The sequence below is a fragment of the Tupaia chinensis genome, unplaced genomic scaffold (genome assembly GCF_000334495.1).
Source record: "Tupaia chinensis unplaced genomic scaffold, TupChi_1.0 Scaffold000423_1, whole genome shotgun sequence".
Lineage (NCBI taxonomy): Eukaryota > Metazoa > Chordata > Mammalia > Scandentia > Tupaiidae > Tupaia > Tupaia belangeri.
The window spans coordinates 8,676,595-8,699,029 of NW_006159928.1; the positions used below are offsets into that span (position 1 = coordinate 8,676,595).

The 22,435-nt window shown below is 37.0% G+C and overlaps 1 protein-coding gene across 1 annotated transcript in view; it reads left to right on the top strand.

The window, feature by feature from the left end:
• CFAP54 (cilia and flagella associated protein 54) overlaps positions 1-22,435 on the top strand; it is a 347,206-nt gene that overhangs the window by 135,239 nt on the left and 189,532 nt on the right. Inside the window, exons 29-34 of the mRNA XM_014590242.1 lie at positions 10-99; positions 1,799-1,925; positions 9,658-9,772; positions 10,109-10,206; positions 17,221-17,451; positions 19,772-19,911. Coding sequence (XP_014445728.1) covers positions 10-99; positions 1,799-1,925; positions 9,658-9,772; positions 10,109-10,206; positions 17,221-17,451; positions 19,772-19,911 — 801 coding nt within the window. The remainder of the gene's footprint in view (positions 1-9; positions 100-1,798; positions 1,926-9,657; positions 9,773-10,108; positions 10,207-17,220; positions 17,452-19,771; positions 19,912-22,435) is intronic.

Consider the following 22,435-nt stretch of genomic DNA (forward strand, 5'->3'; position numbering starts at 1 on the left):
AAACCTTAGATCTTACGGCTGAACTCTCGGGAGCAGAGGACCCTATATTTCTTTACCCTATAGTTTTAAATTGGTCAGTCAAAGGTTCAGTGAAAGAAGGTAGGTGACCTGAATGTGTCAATATTCACTCAACTTACCCTTGTCAATACTTCGTTCTGTAGTTTTGGTTTCTGTTGTCTACTTAAAGGTTTCACCTTTTCTACCCAGAACTTACCCATTCAGAATGGTGCAGACTGTAGATTGCCAAGAAATGAAAGACACCTAAATATATTCCTGACTTAAAGTCTAAAAAGGGAGAATCTTGATGTAGGCTTATTTAAATAGTGAACAGTGAGTGTTACTATGAAGATTAAAAAGCTAATGCATTGCAAAGCGCATTAGTGATTTTTAAGTTCAACGCTAAAGAAATAGCAACATTAATGCTTAATTCAAAGTAAAATAAAATAAAATTTAGGATAACTAGTTATCAGCAATTTTTCCCTAATTAGGCATAGGTTGCAAGCATTTATTTTTTAATGAAGTCTTTCTCAACAGAGATATTTAGAAAATAAATGAACTATAAACTGCAAAGGATTAGTTGATTTTAGAAAAACAATAGCTCATGCCACATTTACTCTTGCATTTTTTTCTATCACATATTCATTTATTTATTATTGGCATTCAATAATTGTACATATTTGTAGGATATGGTAGAATTTTTCAGTAAAAGAATACAATGCATAATGATTAAAGCAGGGTAATTAGTCTATCTAGCATCTCAAACCTATGTCACTACTTTGTGTTGGAAATATTCAACCCCCTCCCTTTTTTTAGTTACTCTGAGATATACAGTAAATTGTTGTTAAGTATATTTACTCTACTACATTTTGCAACACTAGAAATTGGTCCCCTTATCTATTTGTAATAATAACCAAGATATGGAATCAACCTATGTACTCATCAACAAATGAGCCGATAAAGAAATGTGCGTGTATTTATGGATGCACACACACAGGCACACACACACAATGGAATATTATTTAGCTGTAGAGAAGAATGAAGTCCTGGGGCCAGGAGGTGGTGTGGTGCTTAAGGTGCTGGACTCCCATGTGGCCAACTGAAGTTCAAGTCCTGGGCTTTGCATCTTGAAAATCATGCTGGATGAGTGTGCATGCATGCCTCAAACCCTGAGAGAAGAATGGAGGAGATGGGACTGAGGCCTGGTCCTCCTCCGGATAGGGTGCTTTCTCACTTTCCCTCTCACTGTCTCTCTTTGTCTCTCCCTGGCGAGTGCATGTGCCCTATGGCAAAAACCTTAAAAGGAAAATGAAGTCCTGTCATTTGAAGTTAAATGGGTGAGCTTAGAGGATATTAAGTAAAGTGAAATAAGCCAGGCACATATAGAGAAATACTCCTATGTGTGTGTGTGTGTTTGTGTGTGTGTGTGTGTGTGCCATACAGAGCATGCATTTGTTAGAGAGGAGAGAAACAGAGAGAAGGGAAGTGAGAAATCACCTCCCTCCTGAGGAGGATGACCATGCCACAATTCCTTCTCCTCCTGGAATCTTGGGCATACATTCAAGCACCAAGCACCTGATATGATTTTCAAGCCACTGGGTCTGGGGCTCAAACCATGGGGAAGCTCAATGTTTTACCCATCCCGCCACCACCTAACCCTACTCCTATATATATTTTTAAAGCAAGAAATCTAAAAATCAGATGAATAAACTCACCTGTTGGTACTATTAACACTAGTAATCTTCTAGTGCCAATAAGTAAGTAAACTTGTAGACATATATGGATTTCCTTGTTTTGGCAGTTATGAAATTTAAGCAGAGACCCAGGTTCCTGGAATTCTTCACCCAAGTTATGCTAAAATGCATAAACGATGAAAAATTTCATCTTATGGTGGAGATAACAAGTCCCGTCATCGACTTCTTAAAAAGGTACTTGTAATATGAGTTTATAAAGGTTAGTAATTTTAAAACGTGAGTAACATTGCCACTTTAAGATACATAAAGTAGATGAAAAGAGGGCGGGGAACATACAGTGAAAACAAGCATCTGGGAGAGAGCAAAGAGTTATGTCTCTCTGTTAATCAGTAAATAGCTAAATGTGAACATATTTATGCAACTTAACTAAGAAGTGAGAGTAGAACATGTTCAGATTTCTAGCAAGAAATAGAAGAGTCTATCACTATCGGTCTGCACAGATAATAGCATTTCTGGCCCATCACCTGTCTCTCATGCAGGGTTTTGGTTCCAGATTTGCTTATTTGCCACACATTTTTAAATCCTCTCTAGTGAAAGTAATGAGCAGGGCCATTTTATGGGGTTTCCATTCGTCTGTGTGAATGGGCAGATCTGCAGATAGGAGAAGTAAACCACATTGTTGTCTGCCTTATTCTCTAAGCCCAAATGACTCTCTTTGCTCCCAAAGAAACAATAGTGTCTAATATTAGTTATGACAGATGCCAAATGAATCCAACTTTTCTTTTGGCAACTACCAACTGGGCTTTTCTTTCACCATTGAGCCACAAATCTATCCACTCTGTGTTGATAACAGGAAACCTCAGTAACATGAAATCTATTTTTTAAGTGGCAGTTAAAATGAAGAGAAATACCCTTAAAAACATATAGGAACATATTCTTTGTAAAACATGCACTTCATTTATAGGAACAGAAGTTCAGAATATATACACTTCATATTTTCAAGAGTTAAAAGAGGAAATCATTTCTATTAAATGAAACAGACAATAATAATATAATTGATCAGAATTAGTTCCATTAAATTTTTTTAAAAAAGAGCCAACATTAGATGTTTAGAAGATTTAAATAATCTTGATATCAAAGAAAATTGGGGGAACCAGCAGTTAGCGTAATGGCTATGTCGCTGGACTCCCACGGAGTCAACCGCGGTTCGTGTCCCGGACCCGGTGGCTTAAAACTCATGCAGGGCGCGTGTGCGTGCGTGCCCAAGATCCCGAGAGGAGAATGGAGGAGAAGGGATTGCGGCGTGACGATCCCCCCTGGGGGGTGATTTCTCACTTACTGTCTCTATGTCTCTCTCTGTCTGTCTGGCAAGCACACGCGCCCTATAGTGAAAACCTCTCCAAAAAATAAAAAAGAAAGAAAGAAAATTGGAAGACCCTTTCAGTGTCCTAAGAAATTTAGAGGGCTAACTGTGGAAAGACCATCCTGAGAATAACAGATATTCTGAAAGATGAGAACAGACCAAATGGCTTAGCAGTGTTCAACAGTGGTATACTAAAAGATCTGATATTGGAAATTGAGCAGTATAACTGAGTTTAAAACATAGCAATAATTTCATTTTTCAAGGCTGAGCAGATATTTTTCGATGCTCTTCCTCTGTGTACATAGAGAAGGTGGAGGTGCAGATGCAATACCTTGATTTCTACTTGATGATAATATCTATTTTCTATTTATATTCATATGTCTAAGATGTTTTTGCCCATGGGGAAATTTTTCTTATGTTACAAGAGGCAAATAATACAGGCAAATACAGGCAAATAACCTGTATTTTCTTTCAAATTCCACAACTTCATGATATGATCTCTTTTAATCCATATGGAATTTATTTTGGTATGGGGACTTGGAGTTAACTTTAGTTTTTCTCCAGTTTATCAGTTCTTCTGATACTATTTAAAGAATAACTTCATTCAACACTATTTTTTAAGAATTATCAATTTAATTTTATTTATTCATTCATTTATTTTAATTTGACCAGAGAGAGACACAGAGAGAAAGAGAGGGAAAGTGAGAAAACAAGCCACCAGGTGGACTCAAACTGTGGTCAGCAATGTGGGAGTATCCATTGCTTTAATCTAGTGCCTTAACTGCCATGCCACCTACTGGCCCCCTCAACACTTATTTTTAATACTACCGTTCCATGTTAAAGTGGATCAGCCTACTAATAATACTTCTAAGTCATTATGAAGAACTGGAGAGTTGATACTTACATCTTAAGGCTGCTGTAAAGTCAAATAAAATAAGGTTTGCACAGTACTATGAGAGATGCACCAAATTAGTGCACTGAAGAATCTGCCAAACCAGAACATATGATCTTGAGTACATATATTTTTTTATCATTTATGGCCTCCAAACATTTATCTGTTCATTCTTTAAATAATAGTTTATTGAAAAAGCGAATAGTCAACCATAATTAAAAGAGATAAGCTATTATCAGTAGTTAAGGCAAATATGTTTCCTCTTCTTAAAAGGAAAGCGATATTGTAAATTTTAATTCATTTTATAAAGTTGTATTTTTTTAGGTGTTTTTGTTTTGCCATAAGACGCCTGCATTCTCCAGAGGGAGAGAGAGAGAGAAAGATAGAGAGACAAAAAGTGAGAAATCACTCCCCATGGGGGATGGTCATACCTCAGACCCTTCTCCTCCATTCTTCTCTTGGGATTCTGGGCATGCACACACATGCACCTGGCATGATTTTCAAGCTACAGGGTCTGGGACCTGAATCATTGTCAGCTATATGGGAATCCAGCACCTTAACCACCATGCCACTTGCTGGCCCCATTACACAATATTTTGTATATACTATGCACTTTACCAATATTACCTAATTAAAATCTCATGTAGCTCTATCAGTGAGGTGTTATTTTTATTTTACACACAAGGACTTGGCACAGAGGAGTTTAGTAATGTGCCCAACCCCACATGCCAATAAATGGTAAAGGAGAAATGTGCCCAAATAGACAACTTCTGAGTTGATGCTTTTAGCCAGTTAGCTAATTTGTTGAATATAATTAATTATAATTACGATTAAAAACGTGAAGGAGGTACACAGGGTGCTGTGAAGTAAGGGTAGCAATGTTTGTCAACAAATAACTTTTTGGGGAACCAGCAGTTAGTGTAATGGCTATGTCACTGGACTCCCATGTGGTTGACCGTGGTTCGTGTCCTGGACCCGGTGAATTAAAACTCATGCCGGGCGCATGTGCGTGTGTGCCCAAGATCCTGAGAGGAGAATGGAGGAGAAGGGATTGCGGCGTGACCATCCCCCCTGGGGGATGGTTTCTCGCTTTCTGTCTCTATGTCTCTCTCTGTCTGTCTGGCGAGCGCACGCGCCCTACAGTGAAAATCTCTCAGAAAACAAGCCACCAGGTGGACTCAAACTGTGGTCAGCAATGTGGGAGTATCCATTGCTTTAATCTAGTGCCTTAACTGCCATGCCACCTACTGGCCCCCTCAACACTTATTTTTAATACTACCGTTCCATGTTAAAGTGGATCAGCCTACTAATAATACTTCTAAGTCATTATGAAGAACTGGAGAGTTGATACTTACATCTTAAGGCTGCTGTAAAGTCAAATAAAATAAGGTTTGCACAGTACTATGAGAGATGCACCAAATTAGTGCACTGAAGAATCTGCCAAACCAGAACATATGATCTTGAGTACATATATTTTTTTATCATTTATGGCCTCCAAACATTTATCTGTTCATTCTTTAAATAATAGTTTATTGAAAAAGCGAATAGTCAACCATAATTAAAAGAGATAAGCTATTATCAGTAGTTAAGGCAAATATGTTTCCTCTTCTTAAAAGGAAAGCGATATTGTAAATTTTAATTCATTTTATAAAGTTGTATTTTTTTAGGTGTTTTTGTTTTGCCATAAGACGCCTGCATTCTCCAGAGGGAGAGAGAGAGAGAAAGATAGAGAGACAAAAAGTGAGAAATCACTCCCCATGGGGGATGGTCATACCTCAGACCCTTCTCCTTCATTCTTCTCTTGGGATTCTGGGCATGCACACACATGCACCTGGCATGATTTTCAAGCTACAGGGTCTGGGACCTGAATCATTGTCAGCTATATGGGAATCCAGCACCTTAACCACCATGCCACTTGCTGGCCCCATTACACAATATTTTGTATATACTATGCACTTTACCAATATTACCTAATTAAAATCTCATGTAGCTCTATCAGTGAGGTGTTATTTTTATTTTACACACAAGGACTTGGCACAGAGGAGTTTAGTAATGTGCCCAACCCCACATGCCAATAAATGGTAAAGGAGAAATGTGCCCAAATAGACAACTTCTGAGTTGATGCTTTTAGCCAGTTAGCTAATTTGTTGAATATAATTAATTATAATTACGATTAAAAACGTGAAGGAGGTACACAGGGTGCTGTGAAGTAAGGGTAGCAATGTTTGTCAACAAATAACTTTTTGGGGAACCAGCAGTTAGTGTAATGGCTATGTCACTGGACTCCCATGTGGTTGACCGTGGTTCGTGTCCTGGACCCGGTGAATTAAAACTCATGCCGGGCGCATGTGCGTGTGTGCCCAAGATCCTGAGAGGAGAATGGAGGAGAAGGGATTGCGGCGTGACCATCCCCCCTGGGGGATGGTTTCTCGCTTTCTGTCTCTATGTCTCTCTCTGTCTGTCTGGCGAGCGCACGCGCCCTACAGTGAAAATCTCTCAAAAAAAAAAAACCCAAAAAAACCCAAATAACTTTTTGGAAACATACTTCACAACAAAACAATGTATGTCTGATTTACTGTCATATATATTATGCCTAAAATAGTACCAGATCCATAGTAGGTACTCAATAAATATTGTTGTAATGTTGGATTTTTAAAAGAAAAATATCATTTAAGAATATATTTTATGAAATTTTATGTTCTATTTAACAAAAAGTCAAAGTATGTGGAAATAACTGCTGAAAAGAAGGCTAATTTGGCAGAAATATACTAATATTGAGAGCTTAATCTGTCACTTTAAAAATGAACAAATTAAAAAGGACATAGAGATACATATGGTATAATTAATAAGATTAATTTAACATATAACCAAACAAATATGAGAAAGCAGGAAGAAGACTATAAAAAGATGAAATTAATTAAATATAAGTTGGTTTTATAGTAGTCCAATTGATAACTTAAAAAGTTGGTTGTTTTAAAAATACAAGTAGGGCCAGCTGGTGGTGTGATGGTGTGGGCACTGGATCTCACGTGGCCAACTGTGCAGTTCAAGCCCCTGACCCAGCAGCTTGAAAAACATGCCAGATGCCTGTGTGCGCCTGTCCAAAATCCTGAGAGGAGAATGGAGCAGAAGGAATTTTGGAGTGGTCATCTCCCCTTGGAGGGTGATTTCTCCCTTTCCTTCTCCCTCAGTCCTCTCGCTGGCAAAATTACTTTTAAGAAGCAAACTGTTTCAGAGCATGGGTGTCAAGTGCCTATAAATTTAGCCCAGCAGGCTCAGATAACAGAGCCTTATAAAAAGAAAATTAAAAAATGGAAAATTATGGATTAATTTTACTTAGCAGTATGTAAAGCAACATTTCAAAATAAAGTAACATGTAAATTCAGCAATAAAAAATGTAGATTTTATTCTCAATGCAAATATAGTAGGAAATCTGTCGATACAATTATCGCTGGTTGCCAAAACGCCCTTTAGTAGCTGCTAAAATGTCATGTGGTGAAATTGAACAACTATTTCTGGCAAATTAGGATTATAAGAATGTTTTTGTCAAAATAAACTCTATAACAAACTGTTATCCCTTTCATCATTAAACATTGTTCTTAACATCCTTGCAAGTTCATTAAGATAAGAAATAGAAGACGAAGTTAGAATTTATGTGACTATTAGACAGCAGGGTCTCAAAAATGTTTCTTAAATGAATTCTACAGTAAAATACTTTTAAAATGGAGATAAAATGATTGATATTCACAAATAATCATTTTAAAATGTAATAAGCTAGAGATAATTAATTGAAAACTATTAGAACTAGTGGTAGACTTCAACCAGAATGGCTAGATTCAAAACTGATAGATTTCCTACACCAACTAGAAAGTATAATGGAAAAATGATCTAATTTCTATGGAGTACAGGATTAAATTTATCAGGAATTGTAAGGGGAATTAGGCTAATAAAATGTCCAAATATCTTTACAGAGAGATATAAAAAAAATTTAAATAAATGAAGTGACATTTTGTATTACTTGATGGGCAGACATTATAAAGATTATTATTATTCTCAATTTGTTGTTTTAATGTAATTCCAATAAAAACTCCAATTAGATCTGTTAATGTAGGCTGGGCCAGAATAATGAAAATTATTAGAAAAATGAAAAAAGAGCAAAAAGGAGGGATTCATACTATCCAATAAAGTATAGCAAAATTGTGCTTGTGAAATCATAGACAATCATTGGGACTCGGGTGACTCAGAAACAGGCACTAAAATAAGTAATCAAAACAGTGGATGGCCCAAGAAATGAAAGTTAATAATGCCGATTATATAAAAATTAAAAAATTCTATTTAACAAAATATTCCATAATCAAAATAAAAAGCAGTCAATCAAAACTTCATAGAGCTGTGCAGAAGTCAAGGAATCGAGGAGTTTAATTTATTCAATGGATGAAGGTTCTGCAGCATGTGGAGGAGGGCTGAGACGGGGTAAGATAGTAGTCTAAGTGTACATGCATGGCCTCCTCTCCTCCCCACTTCTTTCTGAAATAACACAGCACCCAGGTCAAGCATTTCCAGTGATGTAGGAGAGTGATGTATAGAAGAGACAAATCTGGTTGGAAAATGACAGGCAACCAGTCCCAGGATGCAAACGTCAGGGGACAGATCCTTAAGTCCCCAGTAGTCATTGGTCCAAACTATAAATTAGGTTGTCGGGAGAATCATGATGTATTTTTCTATGCAAAATGCATCACGGCTCTCCCAACAACCCAATAGTTCATGTAGATGAAACATTTGTCAAAATGCATGTCCACTAACTAGCTGATTCTTAGAATTGCTACGACCAGCCATAAGATGCAAGATCATCATCAAATTGCTTCTGAGGTCAAATGGATTTGGATCATGTTCCCCAAACTCTGGAACTAACTAGCTATCCAGACTAACCGAGACATTTCATTAAACTCACATCGATGTGACCCTATATTTTATTCAGTTTAAGTTTTTGGATCTCATTCATTATGTTATAGCAGGGTATTGTTGCATCTTGCAAGTACTTAACCAAAAAATATACAAGTTCTAGAAAATTTATAAATTTCAGGAAAAATAGGTGGTATATATTAGTAGAGGGATATGGAAACTTTGTAGTATTCAGAGAAAGGACTGCATTATCACTGCATTCCACTAGAGTCCATAATTAAGAAAATAAAGTTAACAGCCTCTGCAGGTGATTGGGGGAAAACACAATGCTTAGCAGGCATCTAAAATACGTAGCTTCTTTTGGTATCCAGAAGACCATAGTGGTGGGGAGTTTGCACAGGAAGCAACCAGAGACTGAAAACTGGGAAGCAAAGTAGCTTGACTAGGGTCACCTTGGTTAGTTTTCTCTCACTTGTACAGTGTCTACATTATTTTATTCTCAGTTTAATTCAATTTCACCTACACCATGTCTTTAACTCCTCCTCCTTTTTTCTATAAGCGTATCAGCTGTCATCGCGTTTTATGGCATAGTTTACCTTTGGCTCTCTTGAGAGGCCAGCTATTCCTTGATGACCAGAGATACCACAGTCTAATTTATGCATGGGACATAAGAAGTTCTGGATATTCTTCTATGATCTCAGTGTCAACACTGATTGAAGATTTATTACTTTGGGATAGTTTTGCAAATTTTGCAGATCCTTTCAACTAACTTTACTTAATTTTTATTTATTTATTTTTGTGTGTGTTAGGAGAAATGAGTCCCTGGTAGGAGTGAAAAAAATGAAATATAAAGACAGTGCTTTTTGTAAAAGGATGAACAAACCTTTCAAGAAGTACAAAGCTGCAGTAATAGAAATTGGAAGAGTAAGTTTCCTATGAGTTTCAAATTTCAGATAATGAGGAGAGTCATGTATCTAGTGATTTGCTAAGTTTTAATATATTATAATGTGAAACAGAAGGAAATACCAACATGCTTAGTTCTGTAAATATGCTCTTAAGTTATATAGATAAATATTTATAATTAGATTTTTTTTTTGTCTATTGGCTATTTATGTTCCTTTGGGTAGTAATTTTAATTAAAGGATATAAAGAAATCACTGTATTTTAATGTCAAGGATTAAGTATCAGAGTATGAGTAACTGTGCTAGTATATTAAAGTTTAAATTTAGTTTGTAATATTTTGTTATCTTCTCTATTAAGAGTACAGAAATGCTACCAAGAAAGAATAGAAAAAGAGAAACTCTAAGAAATTTTTTTTCCAAAAATCCAACTATTAATGAAATGCCAGTACACGAAAGGTACTCACTTATTAATTAATTGAATGAAAGTTTATGTGTGTTGGGTATTATTTTTGTACCGGGGATATGCTGGTGTACCAGACAATTAAAATCACTGCCCTCTAAGAGCACTAATACTTATGGAACGAGGATGAGAAGAAGGGAATCAAGGGGAAAAAGAAAGAACATTTAAGGGACAAAAACTGAAAATGATCTCTTGATGATAATGTGTATGATAATATCTTTAACTGGACTATAGTGTATTCATGCCAGGAAAATTCACTTTATATGCTGTGATGCTATACAGTGATTGAATGTATAAAAATATATATATTCAAAGAAAGAAGCACAGTATACAAGTACACATACAAATGAAGAAGACAATTTACAATTTTGAAAAATATTATGAAGAAAATGAAAAGGATGATATACTATAGAGTAATTGGCTTGGTGGGGCTGTTGTTGGCAACAGTTTATGTAGAATTGTCGCAAAACCAAATTGGTAAATTACTTTTAATTATTAGTGAACCTAAACATTATTGATCACAAAACTTATCATGATAAAATGTTTAGCTTCTACTTTTATAATATTGAATATCTTGTTATGTGCTTGATTGACCATTAATATATCCTCTTCTAGTGAAATGTCTCTTTATATCTTTTGCTCATGTTCTAATTGGATTGTTTTTATTTTTCTGTTGATTTTTGAGCATTCTTTATATATTCCAGACACAAGACCTTTGTTGAATATGTGGTTTCCAATTTTTTTTCCTAGTATGTGGCTTATCTATTTTTCCTCTCCACAGAGTTTTTTGTAGAGCAAACATTTTTATTTTTGTTGAGGTCCAATTCATCCGTTTTCCTACTATGTTTTATATTTTTATGTTTTCCACTTAAGTTATGATCCATTTTGAATTAATTTTCACTTTCTGTATATAGTGTGTGGGTTAGATTGAGGTTCATATTTTTACCTATCAATGTCCAATTTCTCCAGCATCCTTTGCTGAAAAGACTATCCTTCCTCCATTGGACTGATTTTGTTCCTCTGTCAAAAGTCAGCTGGACATATTTCTGTGGGTCTACTTTTATTTCTAGAGAGATTTTTGCTATAAAGCGTATGTGCTCACTGGAGAGACAGAGACCGGGGCGGGGGAGAGAAAGCGAGAAATCATCCCCGGGGAGATGGTCATGCCACAATCTCTTGCCCTTCATTTTCCTTTTGGGATTTTGGGCATGCACACACATGTGCCTAGCATGAGTTTCAAGCCAAGAGTTGAACCATGGTCAACTACATGAGAGTCCAGTGACAATCATTATACCATCTGCTGGTTTCTTTGTGTTTCTATTTCTGGGCTGTCTATTCTGTTCTACTGATCTGTGTATCTATGACTCTGCCAATGCCTCACCCTATTTTTTTTTTTTTTTAAGATTTGTTAGGGTAGATGTTTATTCTAGTTTTCTTCAATTTTTAAAATATATATTTATTTAATTTCACTTGTTATTATTTTTTTTAACTTGACTAGAGAGAGACTGAGAGAGAGAGAAAGGGAAAGCAAGAAAGGAAGCCACCAGGTATGGAACTCAAACTGTGGTCTGCCATGTGGAAATTCAGTGCCTTTAACCACCACACCCCGCTGGCTCCAAGTTTTCTTAAATTTTTAAAGTTTTTTATTTATTTCTCCCATGAACAAGACAGAGAAAGAGTATACCCATCATGGTCTTGACTTCATGATCTATTCTCAATCTTCATCCAGTCCTAGATCACAGGCATGCACATATCTGATGTATTCAGGGAGGTCTCTAGACATGAATCTGAACCTGCCCATGTGGATTGCCGCCTACAGTGTTTTGTTTTACTGCTACTCTACCCTGTGGCCCCATCGCAATCTCTTTCTTGATTTCTGTGGTTGTACAGTAATCCTTAACATCAGATTGAGGGATTCCTACTACTTTATTCTTTTATAAAATTATTTTAGGTACTCTAGATTCTATACCATTTTATATAAATTTTAGAATAAGCTTGTCTGTAATATGACTTTTTAAGATTTTTAAAAATGGGGCTAGCAGGTGTTATGGTGGTTAAGGAACTGCACTCCCACATGGCTTACTGCAGTTTGAGTCCTGGACAGGTGGCTTGAAAATCATGCCAGATGCGTGTGTATGTGCCCAAAATCCCAAGAAGAGAATGAAGGAGAAGGGATTGCAGCATGTCCATAACCCTTGGGGAGTGATTTCTCACTTTCCCTCTCTTTGTCTCTATCTCTATCTGTGTGTGTGTGTGTGTGTGTGTGTGTGTGTGCGTGCGTGTGTGTATATATACATTTTCTGTTTAAGTATGACCTTTGCTGTGGAATTTGGAAAGAACCCTTTTAGCAAATTTAGGGAATTGTTTTCTATTCATTTTCTAAGGATTTTGGTATGATTTTTGTTTAATTTTATTGAATATTTATCCTTCATTGAGAATGTTTTTGTCCTTCAATCTAATTAGTAAATTACATTAATACATAAGTGCTCAAACATGTGGTGTATTTTTGCTCATGCCACTTTTGAACCCAACTGAGAGATCTCATATACCCTTTGACCAGTTTTTTCTAATGATAATAACTTGCATAATTATAGTACAAAAATGGAATCAGAATCAGCCTCGTAACATCACCCTTAAGCCCTGTGCATAGTAAGCCTGATTTTCACACACTAACCATGGTTTGAATCCCAGCCCTAGTGGCTTGAAAAACCTACTGGCCATGCGTGTGCATTATCAGAAATCCTGATAAGATGGAGAAATGGAGGAAGAAGGTTTTAAAGTGTGAACTTTTCCCATTGAGAAAGGTGCTTTTGAGGTGCTTTCTCTCCCTCTCTCTCTCTGGTGAGTACACGAGCCCTTTGGCAATTAAAAAAAGTGCAATTAAATTCTGACACTTATTTTTTGGAGAGGTTTTTTTTTTTTTTTTTTTCTAAAGGGGGGCATTGGCTCATGGAGGAATTTTTGCTATAGGGGTGCATGTGCTCATGAGAGAGACAGAGAGACAGAAAATGAGAAATCACCCCCCAGGAGGATGGCCACGCCACAATCCCTTCTCCTCCATTCTCCTTTCAGGATTTTGGGCACGCACACACACACGCACCTGGCGTGAGTTAAGCCACCGGGTCTGGGACTCAAAGCACTGTCTTCTAAATGAGAGTCCAGTGACATAGCCATTATGCCAACTGCTGGCCCAAATTCTGATACTTTTAACCTGGAGTTAGCTTTATCAAATCACACAAGTTAAAGGGCTCAGCCCCACAAAACCGCCCATTTCCAGTGCCAGCCACGAGTGGGATGCCAGGCTATCCACGTATCTGGCCAGCTGACTGCAAATTTGGAAGTTCCCTGTAGGGTTCAAAAATTTGCTGGAAGAATTCAGAGCACTCAGGAAAACACTTTGCTTATGTTTCCTGGTTTATTATGAAGGATACAAATGAAGAGCCCAATGAAGGATACACAGGACAAGGTCCAGAAGGGTCCCAAGCACATGAGCTTCTGTGCCTCCCTGCCCTCCTGCCTTGTGATCACAATTACCTCTCTGAAAGTTCTTTGAACTCAGTTTTCAAGAGTTTTGATACCCTGATTTGTAACCATCCATCCCATTGGAGATTGGAGGAACAGAGCCTGAGAGCTCCCACCCTTTAATCCTGTGCTTCATCTTTTAACCCTATGGAGGCTATCTAGGGGCCTCATCTCAGTCACCTCATTGGCATAGACTCACTATGTTCCAGAAGGACTTGTTATGAATCACAAAAGAAATTCCTAGAGTTTTAGGAGCTCTGTGCCAGGGACAGGGAACAAAGACCAAATATTATGAATAATACTGCTGTGAGCATTCACGGTCCAGTTTGGGTTTAGATGTGTTTTCTTTTCTTTCTTTTCTATGTTCTTTCTTTTAATTAATTCAGTTCTTCTTCTAATATTAAAAGTAGGATGCTTACTTCGTATACTTGTGGGATTTTTCTTTTGGTAGAAATTGACAAGCAAATTTTAAATGTGCAAGAAAAAAGAGTGCCACAAAAAGCTAATACCTGGAAAAGGCCTTCTGTTTTAAAGCATACATACAATATCTGTACCATTAGTTATTAGCAAGCTTTCAGAAATTTCAGGGAAGTGGAATTATAGAAACCACATGCAATTAAGGTAGAAAGCAATTTTTGAAAAGATAACTAAAAAGATTCTCTCTATTTGAAAATTTTAAGTAGGTACTTAGCAGTAATTAATGAGGAAAAGTAAAAATTATAGTGATAATATAAAAACACCAAGAACGTGCCAGAAGTATGGTTTGAATCCTTTAATTACTGTTGTAATTGCATCCTACAATTCATAATAAAAAGGTAGTGTTTCTATTTTTATTTGGTTCCATACATTTTAAAATGATCCTTGTAATTTATATGTCCTGATTCTCAAATTCTTCTACATTTGGTCAATAGGAACCCTTTTAGGCTTGCTCCTTAATTTTTTTGACACGTTCCCATCATTTTTGTGAGCTCTTTCTTACCTAGCACAAATGTTTATCTTATAGTTGCCCTGTTTCAGTCCTGGAATCGGTTGATTCTTTTTAGTGGAAAATAGTATTGTAGTGTCATTGTGGGGGTTACTAATGTGGCTTTTCATCTGGGCACTCTCAACACAGCTAAGGAATATATTTACACATAAATATATCTGTAAATCCATTTATGTAATCTATTTATCTATTTGATTTATCTATCTAAATATTTTTTAATTACTAAAGGACACATGTGCTTGCCAGAGAGAGACAGCCCGGGGCGTGGAGTAGGCATAGAAAGAACTTCCCCTACCCCCACCCCCTCAATTGAGGCATTGTCAGGCTGCAGTCCTCCTTCATTTCTCCATCCTGTTGGGATTTGGCGCATGCATGCACACACACCGCCATGTTTTTAAAGCAATTAGGGCCAAGATTCAAACTATAGCTGGCTGTGTGGGATCTGGCTCCCTTAATCACTAGACTATAGGGCCAGCCTTCTCTTAATATGACTATCTAAATATTTATATCTCATATCTATTATACTCTTTCTGTCTCCATAAGTTTATTCTGATACCTCCCATTTCAAATTTAGCACCATGAGATACTTTTCATTTTTTCCTTTTTGAACTATAACTCTTCTACCTAATGATGAGATTCCTGGTTCCACAAATGTCAATTTATTAACTCAATTCTTCAAGCTAGAATACACAGAGGGCAGAAGGTAGTTTCAGAATCCCTTAGTTAATGAATTAATTTCTCTCTCTCTTTAAAAAAGAATGTGTTCATTTATTTCTTCTATGAGAAAGATAGATATATATAGAGATGGAGAGACAGCACCTCTGACAGGGTCTTTACGGGGACTTCTCCACTCACAGTTAGCCAGTCTGGATCATGGGCATGTCCATGCCTTACATGCTAGGGAGATCCCAGGATATGAACCCAGGACCTTCTTCGTGTAAGTCCAGTTGCGTTACTGCTATGCCACTGCCTGGTCTCCTTAGCATTTTTCAAATTCAAGTTCTTTCTGCTTCCTCTGTGGCTCCATATCACTGAGTATTCTTGAAGATTGTTCTTCTTGAGCTTCCTCTCAGTCTGTTGGGTCTTCATATTTGTTGCTTATGAAGACACAGATCTGGTTGCTGGAGTACCCTAAATGTTAAGAACTGTCCAGGTGGCAGAAGAAGCAGCATTTCCCATCCTTGTGGCCTAGTTGTTAGTGCCCGTCCAAATTATCCAGATCTTGTCTGTCATTACCTTGTAGAGATACTGAGAGGAATCCCATCCTCTTGCTCGATAGTCGGGAAGATGCAGCTAATCCTGCTGATTTTTCTTGGCCTTTTGAGGTGAATTATCTGCACATAGGGACAGGATTGATTTTTATTTTGGAAGTTATATTTTTCATTTTCAAGATACAGTTATTAAAAAGATTCTTGTTGGGGTCAGCAGGACACTGAATTCCCACATGGCCAACTGCAGTTTGGCTCCCAGACCTGGTGGCTTGCTTTCTCACTTTGTCTCTCTCTCTCTTTTACTCTGTCCCTCTCTGGTCAAATTAAATAAATAAATGAGGTTAAATAAAATAATTCTTTAAAAAAATTCACATTTGTTGGGAAACCAAATAACATATTACTAAAAGAGAGAGAAGACTAAAACACCTTGCATTAAAAGAGAATAGTTAACAAAATAGAAAATATTTAGACCTGAAAAACATAAGTACTATATATTAAAAAAATACAGTCTTGTTGTTTATACTTGAAATCTGAGCTATTAGCTAAAATTTGAATGCTATTTTTTCTGGAGTAAAATGAATATGCATTTATAAAGTCATTTAATCTATATGCAACTGTCGTGTTTTATTTCTTCTTGAATCTGACTAACATTGGAGAAAATTTTGCTACATTGTCCTTTTTTTACATGACTACCAATACAGAGAAGGGACTTTTTTGTTTAATATTGAAATTAGCTGATGAATGTAAATATTACATTATAATTTAATTGTCTGGCCTTAGTGACCTTTTGCTGATGGGAAATAAAAGCTCTGTTTGACTTGAGCTAAGACAGACATCAAAAAGCATTGAAAACAATACCTGGTGTCTTTGTCCCTGGTGCTTATCCTGTGTTTTCTTTTTCTTTCTTTTTTTTTTTTTTAAAGATTATTTATTTTATTATTATTATTGTTATTATTTTGAAGTTTTGCTATAGGGCACAGAGAGAGACAGTGAGAGAGAAAGAGAAGTGAGAAAGGAGTCTCGCATGGTCAGTCACGGCTGACGTGGTCTCATATGGCTGACCCTGTGAGAGTCCAGCTCCTCAACCACCATACCACCTGCTGGCCCCTCCTGTGTCTTCTTTACCACCCTATTTCATAGTTTTCTCACTGAGGAAAGAGTAATAAGTCAGAAACATTTGCATAAGAGCAGGCAAATGATTTCTTGATTTTTTTTTGGTACAGATTAGAATCACTCTTCTTTATTGCATATTTGGAATAGCTTGTGTAATTTTGAAACTTCTTTCTTGGCAGAAATAAGAGAGCTGATGTTAAAAAAATAGCATATCGATGTCTGACAGACAACTTGAATCCGGTAATCTTGAATTATATCAGAAAAAAGAGGTTCCATCAAATATTTCTTGAGGAAATGCCCTGGAAAGCTCAGATGAACCTGTATCTGGCAATCGCAAACTTCCACCTATTTTTACAAAAACTAGGAGAGCGTATGAAGATGAAATTTAGCACTTCGCATATGATGGTCAGGTACAGTACATTACTGATAAGTAACACTTTTTACTTGGGTGGTATTAGTACGTTCCAAGCTCCAGTGTTGGTCACAACTAAACAGGAGTATGGCGTGCCTTCATCTTTGTACTGGCCATCGGTCTATTGCTTCATCTTTATTCAGAACTGGGATGTACAAGTCCAAGTCTGGTAGGGTGTACCACAGATGATCATTAATGTTAGAAGGTGAGTTACACACAAGCTATAGTGATGTACAATGATTGAAAGTATAAAATAAAATAATAAAAATAAATTAAAACAAAATGAAGGGAAAGTACATATAAAGTCTCCTTTCTTCCTGGAAGAAGGCTTTCCTCTGGCTGGCACTAATGGAAAAGGTTTCATGGGAGGTATCTCCAGGCCTGTGTTTTGAAGGATAGGCAAGGTTTAGAAATGTGCAGTTAGAGGGACCAGCAGTTGGCATAATGGCTATGTTGCTGGACTCCCATGTAGCTGACCACAGTTCGAGTCCTGGACCCAGTGGCTTAAACTCACACCCAAGATCCTGAGAGGAGAATGGAGGAGGAAGGATTGTAGCATGGCCATCCCCCTGGGGGTGATTTCTCATTTTCTGTCTCTCTCTTACTCTCTCTGTCTTTCTGGTGAGTGCACACGCCCTAGAGCAAAAACCTCTCTAAAAAAGAACTATGTAGTTAGAGAAACAAGCATTCTCTGTAATTGGGAGAACACGAGTCAGAGTTCAGGTAGGAAACACAGAACAAGAACCTCAAATGGTCTGAATAGAACCTAGGGCCTATGAAAGGGAGTGGTGTAAAAATAATTAGAAAAGAAAGCCAGTACTAGATCATTGAACATCTTAAAAGTCTATTAAGTTTTAGCTTTTTTTATATGTGGTGGGAGTTTATTGAGGATTTTTGAACAGACAATAAGAAATTTCTTTGACAGCAACATATCAAATGTATTGAAAGGAGGCAAGAGTGGAGACTGGAATATGAATGAAAAGTGTGTGTATTTTAGTAATTCAGTGAGAGAAAAATGCAGCTTGAACTCTACAATGTTCCTGGTTCCAGTTTCTGTTTCTCAGAATATTGATTAAAATAACTACCAGAGGGGCCGGCAGGTGGCGTGGTGATTAAGAGTGCTGGATTCCCACATGACTGACTGAGGTTCGAGTCCTGGACCTGGAGGCTTGCTTTCTCACTTTCCCTTTCTCTCTCTCTCTCTGTCTCTCTCTGGTAAAAATTTAAAAATGGTAACAATAACAAATGGAATTAAATGAATAAATAAATATTAAATAAAAAACAAAACAAAACAAAACTTCCAGACTGGGGACCAGTGGGTTGTGTGGTGGTGGTTAGAGTGCTGGACTCGCACATGGTTGACTGTGGTTTGAGTCCTGGATTCCGTGGCTTGGAAATCATGCTGGGAATGCGTGTAAGAGTGAGGGGAGAGTGGCGGAAAGAGGACTGCGACACGGCCATTCCCCCGGGAGTGGTTTGTCACTTTCCCTCTGTGTGTGTGTGTGTGTGTGTGTGTGTGTGTGTCTACAGCGAGTGCATATGCCCTACAGGAAAAACTTAAAAATGAATAAATAAATAAATAAATAGAAAACTACCAGATGAACCTTCATAAAAATGTCTCCAAATAAAGATCCCTTTCCTTTGCATGCAATGCCAGATATGCATTTGAGAAGCAGTTTCCTTGTCTGACTGTTAGAGAAGGTTTTTGGCAAAGTGACCCATTCATGGTTCAGACCAAATGGACTTCCTGCTGTTCCCTGAACACTGAGAAGTCATCTCCAAGCTTCCAGTCATACGTGACCTTCACGCATGGTCACTTGGCAACACGTCAAGACAATGATTAAATTTGTGTCCCAGTAACTCAGTGCTAAGTTGGTTTTATTAAGCTATTAATGTATACTCAGTATCTATTTATTTTTGATGGAAGATTGCTTACTGCAAAAGCTTATTTTTAAATAGAAATAACATTGATTATGGGCATAGTGCTCTACATAGCAGGCACCTTCATTCAGTTGGGTTTAAACCAGGTGGTTTTAAGTTGATATAAACTGTTGTTTCAAAGCTCAGAGAGTAAGCATAGTTCTTTCATTTTCATTTGCCCTTGTAGGGTTTTGATGTTAAAATTTCTCAAAGCAAAGCTACATTGTATAATTTCAAAAGTTAATGAGAAAATATTTAATTAAGTGCCAAAATACTTTATGATCCAAAGTTTGGGAGCATTTACTCACAAATGTGTAAAAATAAAATAGATCGTGTTTGACAGAAATAATTCAGTTTTGCTTATATTGTTCTTTAATGTGAATTTTCTCCCTTTACAGTTTCCGATCATGTAATCCTAATATATTCTCACTGTATAACTCAGGAACAGTACTACCAACTGGAAAGTTGATTGTAGAAAATTACAAAGCAATGCTTGATTTCATCGTTTCAGCAAAAAAAAGGAAGGCTAACTTATCAGGTAAAATAAATTTCTTAATTTACTATCAAATTGCCCCTACATGTGAATTTACCAATACAGCACACTAACACACACCCAGTGGACACACATATGTTCACCATTTTTTCCAACGACCTAGCAATTTAGTCTACTGAGCTTGTCAGAAAAGTCATGACACATTTTTGCATAGGAAAACAGAAAAAATACATCATGACTTTTCTGGCAACCCAATAGCTTTGATATTTTGTACGAGATTTTATTTGTTCTATTTTTTAAAATATCTGTATTTTATGGTATCATCATATATATTTGGAAGTATCTATTTTGTGTCCCTCCCTAAATCAATTTGGCTGATTAACAAGTATAACTTTCTGTTGTGAAATGGTGGTTCAGGGTAGGTGGAGACTTGCTTATCAGGTTTGATATTGTAATGGAGGTAGATTTCAGAGCAAATTCCATCACACATCCTGATACATGCAGGCATGAAAACCATCACAATAACTGATTTTATACCCAAGGCAAGTTAATTTTTGCCCTAGAATCTCCAACTAGTACCTTTCATGAAAGCTCACTCCAAGGCGAATGTGTTATTCTGATGGCAGGACCAAGAAGCAAGGTCCAGTAGTCAAGGCTCAGGGATGTGGAGATGTGCAGGCAAATGTGGCTCTCCACCTGGGGGCAGCACTGACTACTTGTCTACCAAACCCAACTAGTTTCTTTTCTTTTCGTATGTTTTTAAGGTCTTTGCCATTAGGGTGTATGCACTTGCTGGAAAGAGACAGGGATACAGAGAGAGAAAGCAGGAAACTGCCCCCCCCCCCCCCCGCGGGGGGGGGGGCCATGCCCAAATCCCTTTTCCTCCATTCTCCTCCTGGGATTTTGAGCATGCACATACATTCACCATGTGTGATTTCTTTCTTTCTTTCTTTCTTTCTTTCTTTCTTTCTTTCTTTCTTTCTTTCTTTCTTTCTTTCTTTCTTTCTTTCTTTCTTTCTTTTCTTTTTCTTTCTTGCTTTCTTTCTTTCTTTCTTTCTTTCTTTCTTTCTTTTTTCTTTTCTTTTCTTTTCTTTTCTTCTTCTTCTTTTTTTTTTAAGAATTGCTTTATTTCACTTTATTTATTCTATTTATTTATTTTAATTTGACCAGAGAGGAACAGAGTGAGAGAGAGATAGGAAGCAAGAAAGCAAGCTGCCAGGTCCAGGACTTGAATCTTGGTCAGCCATGTGGGAGTCCAGTACTCTTAACTACCACGTCACCTGCTGGGCCCCTGGTGTGATTTTCAAGCTGCTGATTCTAGGATTCAAACCATGGTTGGCCATATGGGAGTCCAACACTTTAACCCCCATGCCACTTGCTGGCCCCAACCTCATAGTTTTTATACCCTTTTCTGCAAAGATGATGGAGCCTAGGCACTATTCCTTGCAAATAATCTATCTTGATTACCACTCAGTTCACAAATATAATTTTATTTCTATTTTTTTATGCTATTACATACTCACATACCATAGTTTTTTGTTTTTTTTAAAAGAATGATTTAATTTAACTTTATTTTAATTTGGCCAGAGAGGGAGGGAGGGAGAGGAAAGGGGAGAGAAGGAGGGATGGAGGGAGAGAGGGAGGGAATCAAGGGGAAAAAGAAACAAAAAAAATTAAGGGACACAAATGGATAATTATTTGTTGATGATAACGTGTATGATAATACCTTTAACTTGACTAATACACATGCATTTACGCTAGAAAAATTCATTTGAGAAGTTGTAATGATATACAATGGTTAAGTGTGTAAAAAATAAACCAAAACCAGAGTAAACTTTAAAAAATAATAATAGCAGGAATAAAAAAGAACAACAGAAAGCCCTGGAACTGTACACTGGCACAGCAGTAACACAATGATCTGAGGGGCTGAGTCACACTGGAAGGTTTTAGGTTTATGCCCAGAGATCCCCTGAACACGCTGGGTGCACACGGTGTCTGCGATCCAGGGCCAGCTGAGCGGGCAGGATGAACGTGTGGGGACCATGTGTAGGGGCCTATTCCTTCTTTGTCTCTCTTTCTTGCTCATGGAGGAAATAAAGATTATTTTTTTAAAATTCTACCATACCCTTCAATATAGAATACATTAAAAGAAACCAAATCATAAAATAAGTCAATTGAAAAATAACAAATGAACATTAGAAAAATTAATGAATAATGCAACAAGCCAATTGCAAAAGACACATAATCACATGATTCTTCTAGATGATGTACCCAGAGTAGTCAATAGCACTGAGAAAGTTGAAGGATAGTTGCCAGTAGCTAAGGGTAGGAGGGAAGAGACTGTTTTATAGTAGGCTTAGAGTTTCACTTTGGCAAGATGAAGAGAGATCTGGAGACCAGCAGGACGACGAAATGAATGTATTTAATACAACTAAGGTGCGTACAGTTAAAAATGGCTAAGATAATGTGTTATGTGCTTCATGTGTTATGGTTTAACATAAATACTATTTATTTAAAAGTAAGTTAAGAAAATCTCCCCAACAATCCTCATGAAAATTTCGAGAGCCCT